Here is a 22,090-nt window from a genome sequence, read left to right as displayed (position 1 = left end):
GCAAGCATATGCATGAATGTGTGGGTGCATTAGAGAGAGCTGTATGTGTGTGTGCTGCCTTCTCATTAGGGAAAGATTCATAAATACACGACCAAACAGCAAAGGAAAAGCTATTGTGAACAGGGACAATATGGTCAAAGCACACGCCACTGGTGCTTAACGTAGTTGTTGATCTTTTTAATTGTTAATCTATTTTGTGGCTGTGGGAGTTGGCGTAGTTTTTGAGTGCTGGTGTCACTTGTGTTTTTCATCTTTATTCCCTCTTATCTGCCTCTCAGTATCAATGAGGCTTTATATAATTGTTTACAACAATGGCTTAATTAGAAGTGGCAGCAACAAATATACTGTAATGCTGACCTATACACTTAAGTACTTTACACCTTCCACTCTTGAGATAATTGATTCAGTAAATTACTTAAACAAGCGGCTTAATCACAAAAATGTTGAAGGCAACAACCGAGGCAGACACCGTGGCAACCCACATTTAACTACAACCAACCAACACCTGTTGTCCGTCTCCTAGGCTAGCCAGTAGTGCTGTCCTGTTGGGTGCCGCTGCCTGGCAGCCACTGTGGCAGCAGCCTATTTAACTACAACCAACCCCTGTTGTCCGTCTCCTAGGCTAGCCAGTAGTGCTGTCCTGTTGGGTGCCGCTGCCTGGCAGCCACTGTGGCAGCAGCCTATTTAACTACAACCAACCAACTCCTGTTGTCCGTCTCCTAGGCTAGCCAGTAGTGCTGTCCTGTTTGGTGCCGCTGCCTGGCAGCCACTGTGGCAGCAGCCTATTTAACTACAACCAACCAACTCCTGTTGTCCGTCTCCTAGGCTAGCCAGTAGTGCTGTCCTGTTTGGTGCCGCTGCCTGGCAGCCACTGTGGCAGCAGCCTATTTAACTACAACCAACCAACCCCTGTTGTTCGTCTCCTAGGCTAGCCAGTAGTGCTGTCCTGTTGGGTGCCGCTGCCTGGCAGCCACTGTGGCAGCAGCCTATTTAATTGGGAACACTGTCTGGGATCAATGCTAGCCATGGATCTGGCTGGAGATTTCTCCTTCTGACGAAGCTAGTCAGTCGATGGGTAATTTCTCCGGAGATGCACGGCCGTTACAGTATTGAGCTGCTAAAACTCCTCGGGCTCGACCCCTCACATGCACTCAATCCAGACGTATTGATGAACTCCCCACAGTTTTTCATAAAGACACTTTCTCAGTGCAGGGTTTGTTCACTTCCTTGTATTAAAACTAGGTGGAAGGCATTGTTTACAACGAGGCAAGTCTAGAGGTTAATGTCTAGCCATCATCAGTATTTAGTATTTAGATATCTCCCCAGTGCACAGCACCCTGTCGACTTCTGTAACCTGTGGTATTGATTTGGGCGTAGATATCTGTGTGGTTTACTGCCTTAGAGGGGGTGTTTGAGCAATCGAGTGTGTGTGTTTAGGCTGTGCAGCGGGCGTCTGAATCATGTCAGAGGCCACAAGGATCCAGTTTCCTGGAACAGGCCAGAGAAGAAGGAAAACTGACATAAAATGTTGGCCCTCCCCTCAAAGCCCTGTCTGTCTGCAGAGCACAGGAAAAGTTGAAAGACTAACACTCCCTCCATAATTGTCATCCTCCTTACCCTCTCTTTGCATACTGTTTTACCTCTGAAGACAGCCCCTCAAACAAAGCTGTTTCTATCCTCCCAAACCAGGTTCTGATCATCTTCTTCTCTGTCTCTGTGTAGCTCCATCGAGACGTGGAGACCTGGAGGTGTTGGGCTTCTGTCTGCTCCACTGGCTGTGTGGGGCGCTGCCCTGGGACTCTGTGCTCAAGAACCCTATACAGGTCCAAGAGGCCAAGACCAGGTAAAGACCACCCTCTCTCTGGATCCCTCTCCATCTTCCTATTGATCCTTAGTGTTAAATCTCTATCAAAATCCGTCAGTTTTAAGCTAGAGGGATGTTTTTTTTGCATGGACCGCGTCTCAATTCACCACACCCACCTAGAATATGTCGGTGGCCGAGCTACAGTGGTGTTTGTCACGTGACTTGTCTGAAGGTAACCCGGTACCAGTTAAAAATAAAATATGGAGGTAGTTTTGTGTTGAAAATAAGGGGTTAAATGTGTCAAAATATATATTTCCTGAGCTTTGTTATACACCTGTCCACATACTTGTGTGTGTATATAGAGTATCAAAATCGAGCACACCGCCATGCAATCTACATAGACAAACTGAATGGCCTTACTGAAGAGCTCAGTGACTTTCAACGTGGCACCGTCATAGGATGCCACCTTTTTATAACAAGTCAGTTCGTAAAATGTCTGCCCTGGTCAACTGTAAGTGCAGTTCTTGTGAAGTAGAATGTCTAGGAGCAACAACGGCTCAGCCGTGAAGTGGTATGCCACACAAGCTCACAGAACGGGTGCTGAAGCGCATAGCACGTAAAAATTATGTCCCCGGTTCCAACACTCACTACCGAGTTTCAAACTGCCTCTGGAAGCAACGTCAGCACAAGAACTGTTCATCGGGAGCTTCGTGAAATGGGTTTTCACGGCCTAAGCCTAAGATGACCATGCGTAATGCTAAGTGTCGGCCGGAGTGGTGTAAAGCTCGCCCCCCATTGGACTCAGACCTTAGTTCCATTGAAGGGAAATCTTAACACTACAGCGAACAATGACATTCTCAACGATTCTGGGTTTCCAACTTTGTGGCAACAGTTTGGGGAAGGACATTTTCTGTTTCAGCATGACAATGCCCCTGTGCACAAAGCAAGGTCCATACAGAAATGGTTTGTCGAGATCAGTGTGGAAGAACTTGACTGGCCAACATCTGTGCCCGACCTCACTAATGCTCTTGTGGCTGAATGGAAGCAAGTCCCCGCAGCAATGTTCCAACATCTAGTGAAAAGCCTTCCCAGTAGAGTGGAGGCTGTTATAGCAGCAAAGGGGGGACCAACTCCATGTTAATGCCCATGATTTTAGAATGAGATGTTCGAACCTGTGTCCACACTAATTGACAAAGTATATCTCTCGGATATAGGACAGACCCTTCAAAACTTTGTCCTTACAGTATGTCTGTTGTCTTTAAGTTAAACCCTTGTTTCTCTCTCCCCCTCTATTTCATGCCTGTTTCTCTTTTCAGACTCATAGGTAATCTACCTGGTTCGGTGCAGGAGCTGTCGGTGGGTGGAGCTTGCACAGGTGAGTGAGAGGGCCTCCGTACCAGTCAGTACTTGTCCAGTAGTCAGAGTCACCACTTTGTCCCAGAAGGGAATTAAACCATTTTAGGAGGGTTTTTTGAAATATGTTCCCACAACTCCATTATCCATCCCAGAGAGATGTCTTAGAGACTCCATTGTTGTTATCTCTGGTACTGTAAACAGAGGTCACGTCTCTGTGAGGTTATGGCTATGTGATGTATGGTGGTGACTGACTGGGATGATTCTCTGCACCTCCTCCAGAGGCAGGGCTGGGCTGGTCGCCACAGATAAGGCCCAGGACATGCATCAACCCTATTGTATATGAGTGTGATACACACTCAACCACAGTGTGTGTGGGTACACTAGGTAGCTGGACATGTTAGTTGCAGTAAGGGGTGACGGTTTCTGTGTACTGAAACACGCAGATCACACGGCACATAGCCAGTGTTAAAACATCACAGATACGTCGGAGTGGGACTATTGCGCATTCTCTCTCTTTTGTCCCTCTTCCTCTCCTAGATGAGTTGGCCAGTTTCCTGCTCAGTGTCAAAGCTCTGGAGTATGAGGAACGTCCGGACTACCAGAGGCTGAGAGAGCTGCTGTCTGAGGCGGGACTGAGAGCGAGCGGAGGCCAGGGAAGGCTGGACCTGTCTGTGCCACGAGGAGCAATGTCAGGGGGTTCCTCCACCAGAGGGTCTGATTGGCCAGACGGGGGCAAGGTGAGAGCACACCTTGCTCAGAAAACTGCCTATTGGGGACCCCTAATGTACACCTATTAATCAATCGCACACATCCAGATCTACTCACAAATGTAGGCTAAATAGGCTCTTCTGGGAAAGCTTTCCACTAGATGAAGGAATATTTCTGCGGGGACTTGCTTCCATTCAGCCACGAGCATTAGTAGGTCGGGCACTGATGTTGGGCAATTAGGCCTGGCTCACAGTCAGAGTTTCAATTCATCCTGAAGGTGTTCGATGGGGTTGAGGTCAGGGCTCTGTGGAGGCCAGTCAAGTTCTTCCACACCAATCTCAACAAACTTTTTCTGTATGGACCTCGCTTTGTGCATGGGGACATTTTCATGCAGAAACAGGTAAGGGCCTTCTCCAAACTGTTGCCACAATGTTGGGAGCACAGAATCGTCTAGAATGTCATTTTATGCTGTAGCATTAATATTTCTCCTCACTGGAACTAAGGGGCCTAGCCCAAACCTTGAAAAACAGCCCCAGACTATTATTGCTCATCCACCAAACTTTACAGTTGCCACTGCATTCGGGCAGGTAGCGTTCTCCTGGCATCTGCCAATCCCAGATTCGTCCGTCGGACTGCCAGATAGTGAAACGTGATTCATCACTCCAGAGAACGCGTTTCCACTACTCCAGAATCCAATTTACACCACTCTAGCCGACACTTGGCATTGCGCATGGTGATCTCAGGCTTGTGTGTGGATGCTTGGCCATGGAGACTCATTTCATGAAGCTCCCGACAAACAGGTCTTGTGCTGACGTTACTTCCAGAGGTGGTTTGGAACTCTGTAGTGAGTGTTGCAACCGAGGGCAGCCGATTCTTACGTGATACGTACTTCAGCACTCAGTGGTCCCATTCTGTTGGCTTGTGTGGCCTACCACTTCACAGCTGAGCCATTGTTGTTCCTAGACGTTGCCACTTTGCTCGATTTAAAAAAAAAAATTTATACAGCTGTCAGCAATGGGTGTGGCTCAAATAGTTGCATCCACTAATTTGAAGGGATGTCATTATTCTGTGTGTCATGCTGTTTTAATGAGCTTCTTGATATGCCACACCTGTCAGGATGGATTGTCTTGGCAAATGAGAAAGCCTCACTAACCGGAATGTAAACAATTTTGAGAGAAATAAGTCGTGTGTGTGGAACATTTCATTTCAGCTCATGAAACATGGGACCAACATGTTGATATTTTTGTTCAGTATCTAATATAGCTGGATAGGGTAAAGTGCAGGTCAGGGGAGTGTAATGGAGACCAGATGGCTAGACTCCATGTTCATTGTTTATACTCTGATTTATAACCCTCTGGGAGAGGTGTCTATGTGTGGGTCTGTCGGGAGCCCCAGTGCAGTGTGGGAGATCTACACACACTAACAGCCTCAGCCACAAATCCAGGTCTTTATTTACAACACACATACACTCCAGAAAGTATTTCTCATCAAATATGTGCATTTCAATTGGACTGTACCAAATATGTCATCTCTCTGGCTCTTTGCATAGCGGTGTAGAGGTGAATCACATTTTCTTCTCTAAATGCCTGGCGGGGATCTTGACCGTAGTAAAGGGGGTCAACTTGCCCCTGACCCCCACGGAGGCACACCTCGTCCCCCTCAAGAGGCTCTGGAGCAGAGAGGTGGTGATTTTCTGGAATCACTTGAGCCTCCAATGGTGACTAACTTGACCCGCAGATGGCCAAAACAGCCCAATTTGAGGCGATTGATGACACACACTTTACACACACTTTACAGGGGCAGAGGATCAGCAGCCATAATTGTTCTAATTTTCTCTAATTTCCATGCTGAACTGCTGGGCAGTTGGATCTGTAGTCAAATAGAAGTCAATTTCTGGAGGTTTGGAAAGTGAGTGTAAATGTCAGTCGAATTAATAGGGGTCATGGAAAGGCTGCTTTCAGTGTCTGTCCTACTCCTCTGTTATTTACTCCTTTTTCCTCCCCGATTTCATGATATCCAATAGGTAGTTAGTCGTTGTCCTGTACGGACTCCCGTATTATTATTTATCTTCATCATTCAAAGACAAATGAATAATTCAGTGAACAATGCTTCGTCTTCAACACAGTAGGTGGCCTTCTGCTGGTCAATGGAGAATCAAGCAAGTTTCTACTATCAGAAACCGTTGCATGCTAGCCTCTTACTAAGCCCCTCACCCTCTCTTCCTGTATCCTTTCCCCACAGAAAGCAGGCAGAGGTAGAGGCTCATCCAAACTAAAGCCCGTAGTGGTGGATGAGGAGAGTGATGAAGAGGAGAAGATGGAGTTGGATGAAGCGAGGCCCAAACCTGTACCACCCAAGGGCGTAAAGGTGTTGGCTATAAACGGGATTCACTAAACTTTACTACTGAGCTGTTTGCAACTGGTTTTAGTACAATATGACCCAAAAATAAATGTATTGGAATGTACAGTAGTGGACACACATGGAGAAATGCCCTTTTATTTTGAAGTGTTGACAACAGGAGTAAAAGTATGTTTTCATTCAGTTGTTCGTTTGCGTCACATGAAATAATTATTCCGGTGTCCTTTCCCCACAGAAAGCGGGCAGGGCTAAACCTGCAACTAGAAGGGCCTCCAAACCAAAGCCTATATATGTGGAGGATGACAGTGATGAAGAAAAGATGGAGATTGAAGAGGGGAGACCCAAGCCTGTACCATCTCGCTACATTAGGGGACCACCAGTATCCAACCCCCAGTCAGAACATGGGGTAAGGTGTTAGTGAATTCACAAGCAGGAAATGTCCAGGAGTATGTTGTCATAAACTAGTGCATGCTAGCTTCACGTGAAATCTCAATCCGGTCTTGAATCTTTTCCCCACAGAAAGCAGGGCGAGCTAGAGGGTCGTCCAAACCAAAGTCTGTATATGCGGAGGATGACGAGAGTGAGGAGGAGATGGAGAGACCCAGACCTGTGCCGTCTCAATACATCAGAGGACCACCCAAATCCAAGCCCCAGCCAGAACAGGCGGTGAGGCCAAGGCACTAAGTCCTGCAATATTGACAGGATTCACAGCATTTTACTAGAATGTTGTCCAACTGGTTTTACAAGAATGGACAAAATGACCAGCTACTTTACATTGACGCCCAACTGATAATGAAATACGTTTTATCAGAGCAAGTTCAAAATAAATCACTTTTTAAAATTGTGATTATATATTTTTTTATTGCCTTTGTTGTAATTTCACATTAACGGCTGTTACAAAAGTTCAGGTCAATGGAAGAAACCCAAGCAAATGTGTGAATTATCCCCTAACAGAAAACATCAACACAAACCAAACGTCGCGTCAGGAAAATAGTTGCTGATGACGGCGTTGCTGTGACATCAAGACCACAAGTCAACCATAGACTGTTCCAACCCAGAGAAAGTACAACCCCTACAAAAAGCAAATTGGGTCAAACACATGATGACCAGTGGGAGGACCACAGTCAGACACACTGGGAAAAACATCTGTACAAAGAGGATGGTTCAGAAATCTTCAACCATGACCACCGGTGTGGGGGTAAGAGTAATAAGCACAATCCCCCAGAATCTGGTGAGTGGGAGGAATACAGCCACAAAGACCACGGCCAGAGAGCAGAGCCTTCTCCCAAACAGAAGAGTGGCTGTAATGTCACACTGTACTGTAGTGCCTTGGTGGTCTTATTCCTGTCCCTGGCCTTTCTAATTCACTCTGGCTGACAGTCCTGAATGATGACTTGGTGCTGTTTCCCTGCAACTCTTTGAGCTTTTTTGTTGTTTCCTATTCATCATGCCTAATTTTAGGTTTGTATCATCCCCAACTCTTACTCCAGTTCGCTATAGTGTCATGACGTGAGTGAGACGATATACATTAGATGAGATGTATTATGGATTTGCTGAGGCTCATGTTAAACCATATAGCTCTATGCCCAGGCTTCAGTCAGCTCTCAGGGTTTCTGGGTGGACATCTTCACTGTGATGGGCTGTAAACAACAAAAGTAAAAATGTAATTTAACATGGACTACATTGTGATTTGCAACTGTACCTCTGGGGATTTTCTATAGTGTTACAGTGTGACTGTTGTATAATATACTAACCAAGGACATGGTACCTCCACACTACTAAATGTGATCTGCTATATTCAATGTACTTATTGTGCATGAACAGCGCTCTATATTACCTTTTTTGAAACTTTATGAATGACACATTATATGAAGACTATATAAGGTATGTTATATGACTTTTTTTATGAAGGACATCGACTGTAAAGTGAGTCTTAATGCCATATGGCGGCTTGAAATACCTTGCTGCAGTAGGGACACTCTCCAAACACTATGTTGAAGCTCTGGCGACTGGAAGGTAGTCCACGCAACCACTGGAGAGAAACCGAACAGGAACTAGTCAAACTAATTAACAGGAACTAGCCAAATTGAAGTTGACCAATTCCTTGTGCCTGTAGTGGCAAGATTAGAGAAATGCAAAGAAGCCAAACACCTGAAATGAATTTGATGTTAAAAAAAAAAAAATTCACATCCCATTTTTGTATGAATTTATAACAAATGATTTTAAATTCATGCATGCCTTATCCTGGATAGTGTGTAGTGTTTTGTAAAACAGACATGCCTACTGATTGGGTAGGATAGTTGTGTGCGTGTCCCTTACCTCGTACAGACAGGCCTGGTGGAAGGGTTGGCCGCAGCGAGGGTCGTTGCACACCTGATCAGGAATGGCTGACTCCAGACGGTAGGCGTAACAGATCCCACACTCCGCACTGAAACTCTACAGGAGACATTCTTAGTAGCTCTCCTCCTGTCTATCCCCTCTCTATCAGTGTCCCCCTTCCCTCTCTCTGTTTGCATATTTCTTTTCATGTAACGAGAAGCCCTTTTTCTCTCCAAGCGATCCATTAAAAAGAGGATGGCAGGTACAATTTCAACATCTGGTAAAGTAAACTTTGCTCTTCGGAATGTTAATGATGCTGAGGCATTAATCACCGTGGCGACAGTGGATAAACACGGCACCCTTTCAACCCATCCGGCGGCAAAAAAAGAGATAAATGGGGGTGTGATTAAAGCGATCTCGATAGTGCCGAGGATTCTGCCATCTTTGTTATTCTAATGATCTTATCTGTAAACAACCCAATTAAAGGGGATGCACACCCACCTCCAGCAAACAAAAAAGACCAGAAATAAAAATATATTTCTATACACACGATTCCTCGGCAGAGGTAATTGTGAGGGCTTGGTGTTTGAAACAGGGAAATGCAACGTACAGATTTTTCGTGGGTGGCAGGTGATGGGAATTCTATCTCCAAAACATCCCGGAGGTTTTGCAAGATGCTGCAGTCCGGGTTCCTGAAAGACACAAAACAGCTCCTTCACACACTAATTAAACACATGCAAATGAGGGCGAGACGGAGGGAAGAGAAGTTTGCAATTATGACCAATATGTCTTTCTCTCCCAGCTAGGAAATGTTGACCAATACTATCACGTTGAAATGGCATAGAAGACTGTTAATTTAGAATCACATTGTATGGAACATATAATACCAAAAAGTAGACTGTATCCAAATAACTGACTACCTAACTTACCATAAATGCATGTTGGCATTCAGCTTGTTCCTCAAAGGTGTTACCACTGCAGGGGAAAATAACCCACACAAGTTGTGAATACCAAATGGACATTGTAAAAAGAGGTTTAGAGATACACAACACTTGCAGGGGGATTTAACAGTCGTTTTTGTGCATTTCAGAAAACATCGCCCTACATCTAATTTGGGGTGATGTCAAGTGTTTTCCTGGATGCAGCACACAGGCTCTTACAAACAGCTCTTCATATTTGATGACAGAGAGTCAGGCAAAGAGGAAATATTCCAATAACTTCCACATAAACGCTCTGCTCTAGTCCGTTCCACCCCATGAGCCTCGTCTTTGTGTACAGCCATCATTGCATTCTGTTGTTTATTCTTAAATGCAAAAAGCAATATTTCTGTGTGACCCCATCTATTTGAGGGTCGCTGCCTGCCTCAGTCTTGGCGACAGCAGTGTGTGTTTAATAGCATTGCTAGGCAACCAACAATGAGTTCTGTGTGGCACTGTTGGCCAAGCATGACCTTGGATTTAAAGAAACAATTGGCAACAATTGTTAGGACTTAAATAGAACAAACTCGACCTTGGTTGGTCCGCTCCTACTCGTACCAAATCAAAAGCATGATTATGTTGTAAAAAACTTTGTTGGGTAGTACACATTCATCAGCTTTCCTTTTTAATACAGCTTTCCTTTGTCTGTGATCACAGATATGATAGAATAAGGGTAGGTGGAAGCCAGGTTTCCTCAATACTACATGTGCTTATCAAATTGAGTCAGATCAGTTAATAAACAGGAGGATGCATAAAATGTAAAATAAATTGAAACATGGCAGTGTGCCGTCATTTAATATAGGGTACACATTTCATATACATTATCGATTAAAAAAACATTTAAAAAAAGGAACAACCATAATTATAGTCTTTCACCTACCATGCTCAGCTCCAAGCAGGCAGCACTCTGGCAACATCTTTGGGTGTTGCGTGTCAACCTCCACTTTTATGGACACGTTATTTGCTGCAGACATAGTTAATCAGTGATTGGAGACGAGGAATAGCTGACCACAACACAAAGGAAGCAATGATAAAAGTGATAGTAGCAGTAGTGGTCTGTTGTTTAGTTCAGTGTGCATGAGGGTTAATTATGGCCTATAGAGGTCTCTAGTTGGTGAGTTTGCATGTCTGTGTGTGCGTTACCGATGGCAATCCTCCTCATGGTGTCGGCTCTGCTGGGTTTCTCTGGCTCTAGAACCCAGGTCTTTTCATCGATCTCATCTAGAACCGCCCAAAACTCAGCCAGAGACTCTAGAAGCAGCAGGAACTGAGTGTGAACATGACCCAGAGAACTCTGTGGGGAACAGAACACCGGTATGACAACCTAAACTAGGGTTCAAATGTGTGGGTGGAAACTTTTTGAATAAAGAAATGAATTATCTTAACTGAGAAATTATAATTACCGGTAGTTAATACAGTCCCTTCAAAGTATTCACACCACTTTTCCCACATTTTGTTGTTCCAAAGTGAGTTTAAAATGTATTTTATTATATTTTATTTAAAAAAATGATTGACACAAAATACTCAAAGTAGAAGAAAAATTCTAACATTTGTAAAATATTTATAAAACCTAAAAACACTAATATATCTTGATTAGATAAGTATTCAACCCCCTGAGTCAATACATGTTAAAAATCACCTTTGGCAGCGATTATAGCTCAGTCTTTAAAATGATTAGTTCTGAACTTATTTAGGCTTGCCATGAAGGGGTTGAATACTTATTGACTCAAGACATTTCATATTTAATTAATTTGTAAAAATGTCTAAATTCAAAATTCCACTTTGATATTGTGTGTAGGCCAGTAACAAAAATCTCAGTTTAAACAATTTTCAATTCAGGCTGTAACACAAAATGTGGAAAAAGTCAAGGGATATGAATACTTTCTGAAGGCACTGTATCATTATACCCATGTACATTAAATGGTAAGGATTTGCAGAAAAATTGGCATCTATAAAAGGTCTGACCTTGGAGAGAATGACCTGTGTAACCTAATAAGTTTATTTGTATTAAAATGACCACAATTTACACCAACTAAGCTATCTAACGGTTAGGGAAATATTTTTGCCTAGATTTGTGAGGTGATGAAACGTTATATACAAACATGATTTAGAAAATGATTCTTCAGCATTTAATGCAGGCACAGGCTCAAAAAAACAAATTCCCTTTAGACTAGCTTTGTCCCGGGAAATCCGACATGAGGGAGAAAAAAAAAAAACGTACAAAAAAAATAGAGAAATGAACCAAAAATGATGGGTCATTGTGCCAGCACAGTGCACACAATTTAGCATCGCACAGGTGCAGAGACTCCGCAATTACTGGCCAATTAATGCCAGTGGCGTGATTATGGTTATGGCTCCATAGAAATACAGTGGACCCAGTAAAAGGGGGCTTGGTAATTGAATTCCTGCTGGATTTGAGTGGCAGGATGTAAGAGTGTGTGTCTGTGGAAAGCTAAGATCCGCTCAGTACTCCTTGAGTGCCTCAATTAGGCCTCTTCATCTAGCACTGAGTAAAAACAGATCTATCCTCGCTACAGGCTTAACTCCTGAGGAAATGAGAGCCTAACCGTACATACTAAAACACTGCTAATAAAAGCAATCATCTAGTGTGGTTCAAATGGAGTAATGATGTATGAATGGATACACCTAAAGCCTTTATAATGGTGGCTTGTGTAGACATTGTGGGAACTGTGATGCATCTGCCTGGGCCCTCTTCTCCTGGCTGATGACAGATAGGATTCTAATCATCTATTACTGTAGGTCCGGTACATACAGTTGTACACGCACGGACTCACAAACACACAGACTGCTGGCAGAGGTTGCTCATGCTGTGCCACACCTGCATTGGTGGGTCTGGTGCCCACCAATGGTCTTGCTCAGCCACAATCTGATTCGTACGTCAATCACCACACACTGATTTTAAAAGACAAACAGGTATGTATTACTGTATGAACATACACTCATTTGCCAGTTTATTAGGTACACCCATCTTGTGCCAGGTCAGACCCCACCTTTGCCCCCAGAACAGCCTGAATTCTTTGGGTTGGAAAACGTTGCTCAATTTGTATCAAGGGACCTAACGTGTGCCAAGAAAACATTCCCCACAACGTTACACCACTGCCACCAGCCTGTACCGTTGACAATAGGCAGGATGGGGCCTAGGTGTCATGTTGCTTACGCCAAATCCTGACTGCCATCAGCAAGACGCAACAGGAACCAGGATTTGTCTGACCAGGCAATGTTTTTCCAATTCTCAATTGTCCAGTGTTGGTGGAGCCACTTCTTGTTTTTACCTGATAGGAGTGGAGCCCGGTGTGGTCGTCTGCTACAATAGCCCATCGGTGACAAGGAACGACGAGTTGTGCATTCCGAGATGCCGTTCTGCACATCACTGTTGTACTGCACCGTTACTTGCCCTTTTGTGGCCCGCTTGTTGGCTTGCACAATTCTTCCCATTCTCCTTCGACCTCTCATCAAATAGCTGTTTCAGCCCACAGGAATGCCGCTGACTGGATGTTTTTTAGTGTGTAGCACCATTCTCTGTAAACCTTAGACACTATCATGAATAAAAAGCCCAGGAGGCCGACTGTTTCTGAGATACTGGAACTGGCGCGCCTGGCACCGACGATCATACCACGCACAGTCGCTGAGGTCACTCGTTTTGCCCATTCTTACGTTCAATCGAAAAGTAACTGAATGCCTCGATGCCTGTCTGCCTGCTTTATATAGCAAACCACAGCCACGTGACTCACTGTCTTGTAGGAGTGAACCATTTTCAATGGGAACGTGTACTTGATAAACTGGCCACTGAGTGTATATGACGCATTGTCTTGTTTTTCCTCTCTAATGTGCACACAAACTACAGTGTCTCTCTGTCCCTCTCATTCTCTCACACAAACACAGTGTGGCACATCTTGGCCCTGCAACAGAGCAGGCAATAATTACTCATTCAAATGAACATGTCAGGACAGCCGACAGACAAGCCCTTCCCCCACAACACACACAGTCCTCTCACAGCACAGGAGAGATCCATCAGCTGCCCAGCAGGCAGACAGGCTCCATACGGCAGCGCTGTACTTAGCTCGTCTTCTCTGTACGGCTGCCATGTACCACACACACACACACAGACACACACACGTGTAGAGGGACACACCCAGCACATAGCAAGAGAACAGCTGTCAGTGTCTAGGGCTCAATATTACTGACTGTAACTGAGAATAAAATAGGAGTTAAAAGGCTATCATTTAAAGGTTGTACTGAGACAGACAGCAAGTGTTTGAATTGCAACTGAAAAAGTGTGTTAGTGTGTATAAGTAGTAAAGAAAAAAAAAAAAAAATTAATATAGTTACATATCGCAATACTATTTTTGACAATTTCTTTGTTGTTAGGTTGCGTTAGCTAGCGCTAGTCGGCTGCACTTGCGCTAAAACTCTGGTATTTTTCATCCTATAGCTTGTTATCCATCTTTTTAAATAGTGAGCCAACATGTTTTCAGCACTTTCATTCCATGACTGATCAACATTTGTTTTCTCATGGCTCTCTTGTCTCTCTGCAGCAGACATAGTGAGCAATATGTTTGGAATTTCAAATCGCAATCCCAGTATCGAATCACAATACATATAGAATCGGCACCTAAGTATCGTGATATAATTTCCACTCCATGTACGAGTGTGAGACAGTTGGACTGAAAAAGTGTGATGTGTTTGTGTGTACAGTACCTGTGGTGTCCAAGTCATGGCCAGTGGAACAGGTAGGTCTGCGGAGCACCATGGGGCCTCTACAGGGTGCTGTGAATAGGAGGGAAACTTGCCTTAACCCCCTAGAGTTGGCAAACATGCATATCAATGTCCCTGGGTACTTGACTGTTACCAATACGGTATGTACACTAAACAGGCTATAGCCTACTGGTAACTGTGTTTTTCAGGAAGTTAACCCACACCCTTTCCTTACATCTCTTTTTTATGATTCCTCTCCTTCTTTCCACATATCACTTCCCCCCTTATCTCTGCATGCCAACGCCTACCTTCCACCCTCTGACTGCCTATGTGGGGTGACCTGGGTAGGGGAGAAGGGCGGGCGAGGCAGCTGGGCCACAGGGGGAAACCAGGCTATTTTTACACAGCGACGGGGGCAGGCAGGTGGGCACACAGGCAGGTGGGCACAGGGTGAAACCAACCACCTCCTCTGGATATCATCTGGGCCAGCTACCACCAACCTGCCATGCGGCCACCCTGCTCACTACTCCCGAACCCAGCACTGCCACCCTGCTATACTCAGAGGGAGGGGGCAGGCAGGCATGGAAAGAGTGATATGCCGGCTATCGCTAACCAAGATGCAGGCACGGTCTGTGCTAAAACTGATCTAGATGTTCTACCTACAGGCAGGGTAGCCTAGTGGTTAGAGCATTGGACTAGTAACCGGAAGGTTGCAAGTTCAAATCCCCGAGCTGACAAGGTACAAATCTGTCGTTCTGCCCCTGAACAGGCAGTTAACCCACTGTTCCTAGGCCGTCATTGAAAATAAGAATTTGTTCTTAACTGACTTGCCTAGTTAAATAAAGGTAAAATAAAAAAAATTAAAAATAAAAAGAGGACCAACCATATGTATTTCTACTAGTTATGCCCACATGCTCTCATCTCCCTCCTCTGCTTCTGGAGGGTTGTATCATGCAACTGTGAATCTAAAGTGGATATCTCTACACTCCCATCTCACAGGGTGTTGGAACCTCTCACGCAGACTATGTTTGTCCTAGATATGGGACTGCTCAGAGAAGTACTGTCTTTTTAACACAAGATGGATATTTGAGCGTACTGTGTAAGAGTATGACTTGGGGTTTTTCATTGACTGTTACAATGTGTGTGTTCTCACTTCAGGCTTTAGTTAGCTTAGCTGTAAGTGTACATGTGTGAACATATTAGCCTGCATAGTGTGTGTGTTCCCTTACCTTGGGCTTCAGTTTGACGGTGACGACGTGCTGTCGCCCTGAGGAGTCCTCAGCCCTCAGTCTCAGTGTGCGGAACTCCGTGTCAATGGACACCAGCCTGGGAACACACAGACATTGGTCAGTCTGGTCAGACACATACTGCATAAAGAGGTGATGCGTTCTCACACACAGACAGACTCAGAGGTGTTTAGTAGAGGGAAAGCAGGTTGCTCCCATCGTAGCCCATTAATCACACCCTCTGAGAGGCAGTAAGATGTCTAAACAGATAGAAATCCCCGTAGGTACAGCTCTAGGACCAGCTTACATTTCCCTAATCCTAACCTTAACCTTTAGCGGAGGAAATGTCAAACTGACCCTAGATCAGTTTCTAGACTCTGGGGGGTAACTTCCTCCTAGATTTCCAGTGCAGTAATGGAACTCTGCTGTGGCTGACATGGCCATATTTCTGCTGGAGATTTATGTGGTGTGGTGGTCAGTGTGCAACTTCTGAAGGCATGGAGCAGGGCAGCGTTTCTGACGGACCAGACTAGGATGATCGTAAAACTGACAAAACCACAGAAATGAGTGGAAATATGCTCGAACACACACACCGTGACCCCACAGCACCTCACTCCTTTAATCTAGTAACACACAGAAAATGTTTCACTCACTCAATTCATCTCCCTCTTTCCCCCCCTTCCCATTTCATTGCAGTGACAATCTAGCAAAAACATTTCTGCATATCAGTATCACAGCTCCATTCTTGAATCACAGTCCCATATCCTCTACTCTGCATTCACACGCGGCCTCCCGCCCCACAATAGCAGGGGCTGGCTGGCACTTGGCGCGATGGACACAGCGTGACAGTGTGATGCCCCACTGTGAAGACTGATGATAGCAGTGCAATTGGAACTACAGGAACGGAGTTGCTTAGAAAGCAGGAACAGATGACACACGTGTGTTTGAGTGAGCAGTATATGGATGGAGCTAGCTGTACACAGTGGTGAAAAAGTCATTTGTTAAAGTAATGATGAGAACTGTGGTACTCCAGATATCAGTATGAAAAGTATGAGATCTGTGTAGAAAGCCAGACAGTCATGTAAAATTCCATTCACTATTACAGTGCCTTCGGAAAGTATTCAGACCCCTTGACTTTTTCCAAATTTGGTTATGTTACTGCCTTATTCTAAAATAGTTAAATAGTCCCCCCCTCATTAATATACACATAATACACCATAATGACAAAAACAGGTTTTTAGAAAAATAGAAATATGATATTTACATAAGTATTCAGACCCTTTACTCAGTACTTTGTTGAAGCACCTTTGGCAGCGATTACAGCATCAAGTCTTCTTAGGTATGACGCTACAAGCTTAGCACACCTCTATCTGGGGAGTTTCTCCCATTCTTCTCTGCAGATCCTCTCAAGGTTTGTCTGGCTCAATTTAAATCAAATTTGTCACATGCGCCGAAAACAACAGGTGAAATGCTTACTTACAAGCCTTTAACCAACAATGGAGATTCAAGAAAATACAAAAAAAGTAAGAGATAAGGATAACAAATAATTAAAGAGCAGCAGAAAAAATAACAATAGCGGGGCTATATACAGGGGGTACCGGTACAGAGTCAATGTGCGAGGGCACCGGTATTGAGGTAATGTACATGTAGGTAGAGTTATTAAAGTGACTATGCATAGATAACAGAGAGTAGCAGCAGCATAGAAGAGGGGGGCAATGCAAATAGTCTGGTTAGCTATTTGATTAGATGTTCAGGAGTCCTATGGCTTGGGGGGTAGAAGATGTTTAGAAGCCTCTTGGACCTAGACTTGGCGCTCTGGTACAGCTTACTGTGCGGTAGCAGAGAGAACAGTCTATGACTAGGGTGGCTAGAGTCTTTGATAATTTTTAGGGCCTTCCTCTGACACCGCCTGGTATAGAGCTCCCGGGTAGCAGGAAGCGTGGCCCCAGTGATGCACTGCCCCCCTGTACGCACTGCCCTCTGTAGTGCCTTGAAGTTGGAGGCTGAGCAGTTGCCATACCAGGCAGTGATGCAACCCGTCAGGATGCTCTCGGTGGTGCTGGGGGAATAGGTTTTGTTGTGCCCTCTTCACGACTGTCTTGGTGTGTTTGGACCATGTTAGTTTGTTGGTGATGTGGACGCCAAGGAACTTGAAGCTCTCAACCTTCTCCACTACTGCCCCGTCGATGTTAATGGGGGCATGCTCGGTCCTCCTTTTCCTGAAGTCCACACTCCTCTCCTTTGTCTTGATCACGTTGAGGGAGTTTGTTGTCCTTGCACCACAGGGTCAGTTCTCTGACTTCCTCCCTATAGACTGTCTCATCGTTGTCGGTGATCAGGCCTACCACTGTTGTGTCATCGGCAAACTTAATGATGGTGTTAGTGACGTGCATGGCTGTGCAGTCATGAGTGAACAGGGACTACAGGAGGGGACTGAGCATGCACCCCTGAGGGGCCTCCGTGTTGAGGATCAGCGTGGTGGATGTGTTGTTACCTACTCTTACCAACTAGGGGCAGCCTGTCAGTAAGTCCAGGATTCAGATGCAGAGGAAGGTTGGATGGGGAGTGTTGCTGCACAGCTATTTTCAGGTCTCTCCAGAGATGTTCGATTGGGTTCAAAGTCCGGACTCTGGCTGGGCCACTCAAGGACATTCAGAGACATGTCCCGAAGCCACTCCTGCGTTGTCTTGGCTGTGTGCTTATGATCATTGTCCTGTTGGAAGGTGAGCCTTCAACCCAGTCTGAGGTCCTGAGCGCTCTGGAGTAGGTTTTCATCAAGGATCTCTCTGTACTTCACTCCATTCATCTTTGCCTCAATCCTGATTGGTGTCCCAGTCCCTGCTGCTGAAAAACATCCACACAGCATGACGCTGCCACCACCATGCTTCACCGTAGGAATGGTGCCAGGTTTCCTCCAGATGTGACACTTGAAATTCAGGTCAAATCTTGGTTTCATCAGACCCGAGAATCTTGTTTCTCATGGTCTGAGAGTCTTTAGGTGCCTTTTGGAAAACTCCAAGCGGGTGGTCATGTATCTTTTACTGAGGAGTGGCTTGCGTCTGGCCACACTACCATAAAGGCCTGATTGCTGCAGAGATGGTTGTCCTTCTGGAAGGTTCTCCCATCTCCACAGAGCAACTGTAGAGCTCTGTCAGAGTGACCATGGGGTTCTTGGTCACCTCCCTGACCAAGGCCCTTCTCCCTCGAGTGCTCAGTTTGGCTGAGCGGCCAGCTCTAGGAAGAATGTTGGTGGTTCCAAACTTCTTCCATTTAATAATTATGGAGGCCACTGTGTTCTTGGGGACCTTCAATGCTGCAGACATTTTTTGGTACCCTTCCCCATATCTGTGCTTCGACACAATCCTGTCTAGGAGCTCTACGGACAATTCCTTCAACTTCAATGCTTCGTTTTTGCTCTGTCAACTGTGGGACCTTAAATAGACAGGGGTGTGCCTTTCCAAATCATGTCCAATCAATTGAATTTACCACAGGTGGACTCAACAATAAAGTTGTAGAAACATCTCAAGGATGATCAATGGAAACAGGATGCACCAGAGCTCGATTTCAGGCCTCATAGCAAAGGGTCTGAATACTTATTTACATAAGGTATTTCTCTTATTTGTAATACATTTGTAAACACACAAAATATATATATTCAATGATGCCTAGTAGACTCCTCCAAGTTAGGAAGATGTGACACCTATACCGATTACAATTAAAGCCAAATGGATGTATGGCCATTAGGGGTAAAGGCAAAGTATACGGCAGGGGTGTCAAAGTCAATCCATGGAGGGCCTAGTGTCCGCGCCCCCCCCCCCCCTCCTGTCAATTAAGATCTAGACCATCAGGTGAGGGGAGTTGTTTACTAATTAGTGAACTTAATTCATCAATCAAGTACAAGGGAGGAGCGAAAACCTGCAGACACTGCCCTCCGTGGAATGAGATTGACACGTGGTATACGGTCTTTGGGAAACCTAAAGACAGATTGAAGAGAAATACACAAAAGGTCAAGGCAAAAACACATTCACACACCTCTTACTCCAAACAGAGAAGAAAAAAATGTATATGCCTCAAAGAGTTGTGAATATGGAATAAAGTTGTGTCTATTTAATGATGCCAAACACTTTAAAGCATGTGTTTTGGGCATAGAGGGGGCTGGAGTGGAGATACTTGACTCCATATTCCCATTCACTAACTCATGACTTCTCAAGGCAGTCTCAAGCCCATTCAAATGACCAGGCTCAACGCAAGCCTCTCTTGCCTGCACCCATCAGCAGACAAAATGAGTGAACGAGTGAAAACCCTGGCTATTAATGCCACTGCCAATTAAGACGTTAAACGAATCTCGAGTGCATTGAGGCCTGCTGCGTAATGCCTCTAAAGGTAATACAGTATTGAAATGACGTTCACCTCATTTCCACATAACTTCAACATCCCCCCCATTAAACCTAAGAGTAGGGTCTTCAATTAGACCAATTTGCATTTGCTAATATCATAATTGCAGCTGTAGTCATTAATAGGGAAAGTGGAAAATGAGTAGCCGAGCTAAATGGTAGCTGAGATGCATCACCAGTCACAAAGAGAAGACGGTATTGGCCCTGGCTGACATATAGCTAGGCAGTGTTATTAAATGGGATATGGCTTTAACTATAACTCAACAACAAAAAAATAAGGATGTCATTATTAGTCAGTTATTAATGCAGTATAATATTGTCCTAAGCCTTTATTTTATGGTTCAGGCTGATGGTATGGCCGCTATAGGGTAATAGTTAGTCACTGGCTGGTATAATAGAACTCAACAGGAAATAATGCAGGTCATAGTTATATTCTATGACTAGTGACAAGAGTTTTTCCTGGTCAGGTCACATGGTAAAGCTCCTGGCCCTATCCCTACTTGCTCCAGTACATACTTATCCCATCCCAGGTCCTCCATCTCAATGATGAGCTGAGAGTAGTACTGTGGAGGGGGGATGGAGCGACACTCTGGCCTGCACTTGAGGGCCACTTCCTGGAACAGAACACTTCCTGTTTACATTCAATCACCAGCATTTCAGTGCGGTATTATTTTACTGTATGTATTATGACATCAAGGAATATGTCAATATCAATCTGAAAGGTAAAAACAGATGCTCTTACCAGGACAGTCTTCAGCTCCAGAACAAAGCTGACTAGATCAGGAGAGTGATGTAATCTCTGCAAAAAGACAAAACAACGAGAGATCTCTGATCAGCTGGAAAATTAAGTGTTACTGTAGTGTCTTCTTTCAAACCAACTTAGTAGCTGTTCAAATCAAGGCCAAAGTTTTGATTAATGGAGCCTGCCACTAGGTTTAATAATTAATGATAGCTTAAAGCCTGTGAAAATAATGAACTTTACAGCCTGGGGTGAAATATAAATCTAATCCCAATAACCCAGAGGTGACCACATAACAAATAGGGACATTTCCAAGGCAATGTTAATTATGCAGTGGAAAATATTTTTTTCAACAAGCGAATGAAACACAGCAAGTGATGGAATGCATAAGTGAACATACAGTTCACTAAGCAGTCCAGTCTACCTATCCTTGAAAACATCTTCATCTGAAATGAGTTGGCCTCTCAATTGATTAGAGTTATTAAAGTGTTGGTGTGGTTAGCTTTGTTTTTTTCTTACCTGTTTTACTATGTGTCCATATCCACACAATAGCTGTTTCAACTGCCAGCAGCATTGAAGCCTGCAATGCAGAATGATATTTAGTGAATCATTGATTCCATTTGATCCAGGGGACTAGAGTGAAATATAAGTCATTTGGGGTATAAAAGAGGGCAGGCAACATGTATCATTAAGTTTGAGGCCACCAATCCTCTGCATAAGTCTGTCTGTGTGCGTGTAGAGAAAGCAAGAAACAGATGAACAGAGAGAGGAATTGACAGACAATTTCTTGTGTCTGTCTTTCTCGGACTCTGACACACACACATAGAATTACAGGGGACTTGTAACGTTACTTAGCCAGTTTAAGTTGATGATCTGGTGGAAGCAGTATTCTTATTCTGAAGTCTCTCTCCTAAAATAAAATAGCAACAATAGTAGATAAAGTAGGTCATCAGATCTTGTTCAAACCATAAATATTCTTCTGTCAACTTCTAAATAAACAGCTGACTGTCCAAGAATCGATGCATGCGCGCGACTACTTCACAGCTAACAACGTTACAAATTATATCTAAGATACAACATTATCTTGACTTGATTGTAGCGCAAGTAACAGTTACCTAACTCAGAAACCATGTTTGTCCCACCTGAACCGTGATAAATCCATCATAGACAGTTTTCTCCTTGTTGAGTGGTAACAACAGCGGACTCTCTTTGACAAGTAAACTCTCCATTCTTGACAGTTCGAAGTCAGCTGTGTAGTGCTGGGCTAAAATAACAACATGGTTAGCTGACCATGCTAGCATGTAAACATCTCAAGTTTTCAGCTGCATACAGTACTCACGTTCGTGCCACTTGAACATTAACTAATAATGCGTTTGAGAAAAGGTATTTCAGAAATACAAGTATTGCCTTTGTACACAAACCGATACGTTATTTTTGGTTGAGTAGCTAGCCATCTAACTGTTTTTCCCGCAAAAAAAACAATAAAAAAGTGT

General features: G+C 44.3%; 2 protein-coding genes across 6 annotated transcripts in view; one reads left to right on the top strand and one right to left on the bottom strand.

The window, feature by feature from the left end:
- vrk2 (VRK serine/threonine kinase 2) overlaps positions 1–8,468 on the top strand; it is a 17,340-nt gene extending 8,872 nt beyond the window's left edge. For all 3 annotated transcript variants that reach the window (XM_029669441.2, XM_029669440.2, XM_065023208.1), the window contains 7 exons: positions 1,723–1,843; positions 3,121–3,179; positions 3,698–3,897; positions 6,110–6,235; positions 6,462–6,632; positions 6,746–6,892; positions 7,181–8,468. In XM_029669441.2, the coding sequence (XP_029525301.1) occupies positions 1,723–1,843; positions 3,121–3,179; positions 3,698–3,897; positions 6,110–6,235; positions 6,462–6,632; positions 6,746–6,892; positions 7,181–7,603 (1,247 nt within the window). In that variant the 3' untranslated portion in view covers positions 7,604–8,468. The remainder of the gene's footprint in view (positions 1–1,722; positions 1,844–3,120; positions 3,180–3,697; positions 3,898–6,109; positions 6,236–6,461; positions 6,633–6,745; positions 6,893–7,180) is intronic.
- On the bottom strand, positions 5,302–22,090 carry fancl (FA complementation group L). Of its 3 annotated transcripts, XM_029669445.2 has the most exons (15): positions 21,937–22,088; positions 21,740–21,861; positions 21,449–21,507; positions 21,117–21,177; positions 20,601–20,657; positions 20,375–20,472; positions 15,468–15,564; positions 14,242–14,310; positions 10,666–10,816; positions 10,403–10,486; positions 9,475–9,520; positions 9,156–9,237; positions 8,546–8,662; positions 8,187–8,258; positions 5,302–7,866 (listed from the first exon to the last, which is right to left on the bottom strand). In XM_029669445.2, exons 1-15 carry the CDS (start codon positions 21,953–21,955, stop codon positions 7,831–7,833), a joined length of 1,170 nt encoding a protein of 389 aa, XP_029525305.2. In that variant the 5' UTR covers positions 21,956–22,088; the 3' UTR covers positions 5,302–7,830. The 3 variants fall into 3 exon arrangements, with proteins under 3 accessions (XP_029525305.2, XP_029525303.2, XP_064879281.1); XM_029669443.2 differs by having other exon boundaries at positions 21,740–22,088; XM_065023209.1 differs by lacking the exon at positions 5,302–7,866 and having other exon boundaries at positions 8,249–8,336; positions 21,740–22,090.

This window comes from Oncorhynchus nerka, linkage group LG10 (genome assembly GCF_034236695.1).
Source record: "Oncorhynchus nerka isolate Pitt River linkage group LG10, Oner_Uvic_2.0, whole genome shotgun sequence".
Classification (NCBI taxonomy): domain Eukaryota; kingdom Metazoa; phylum Chordata; class Actinopteri; order Salmoniformes; family Salmonidae; genus Oncorhynchus; species Oncorhynchus nerka.
Note: the sequence above shows the minus strand (reverse complement) of the source record. Positions and strands in the feature narration are given on the sequence as shown.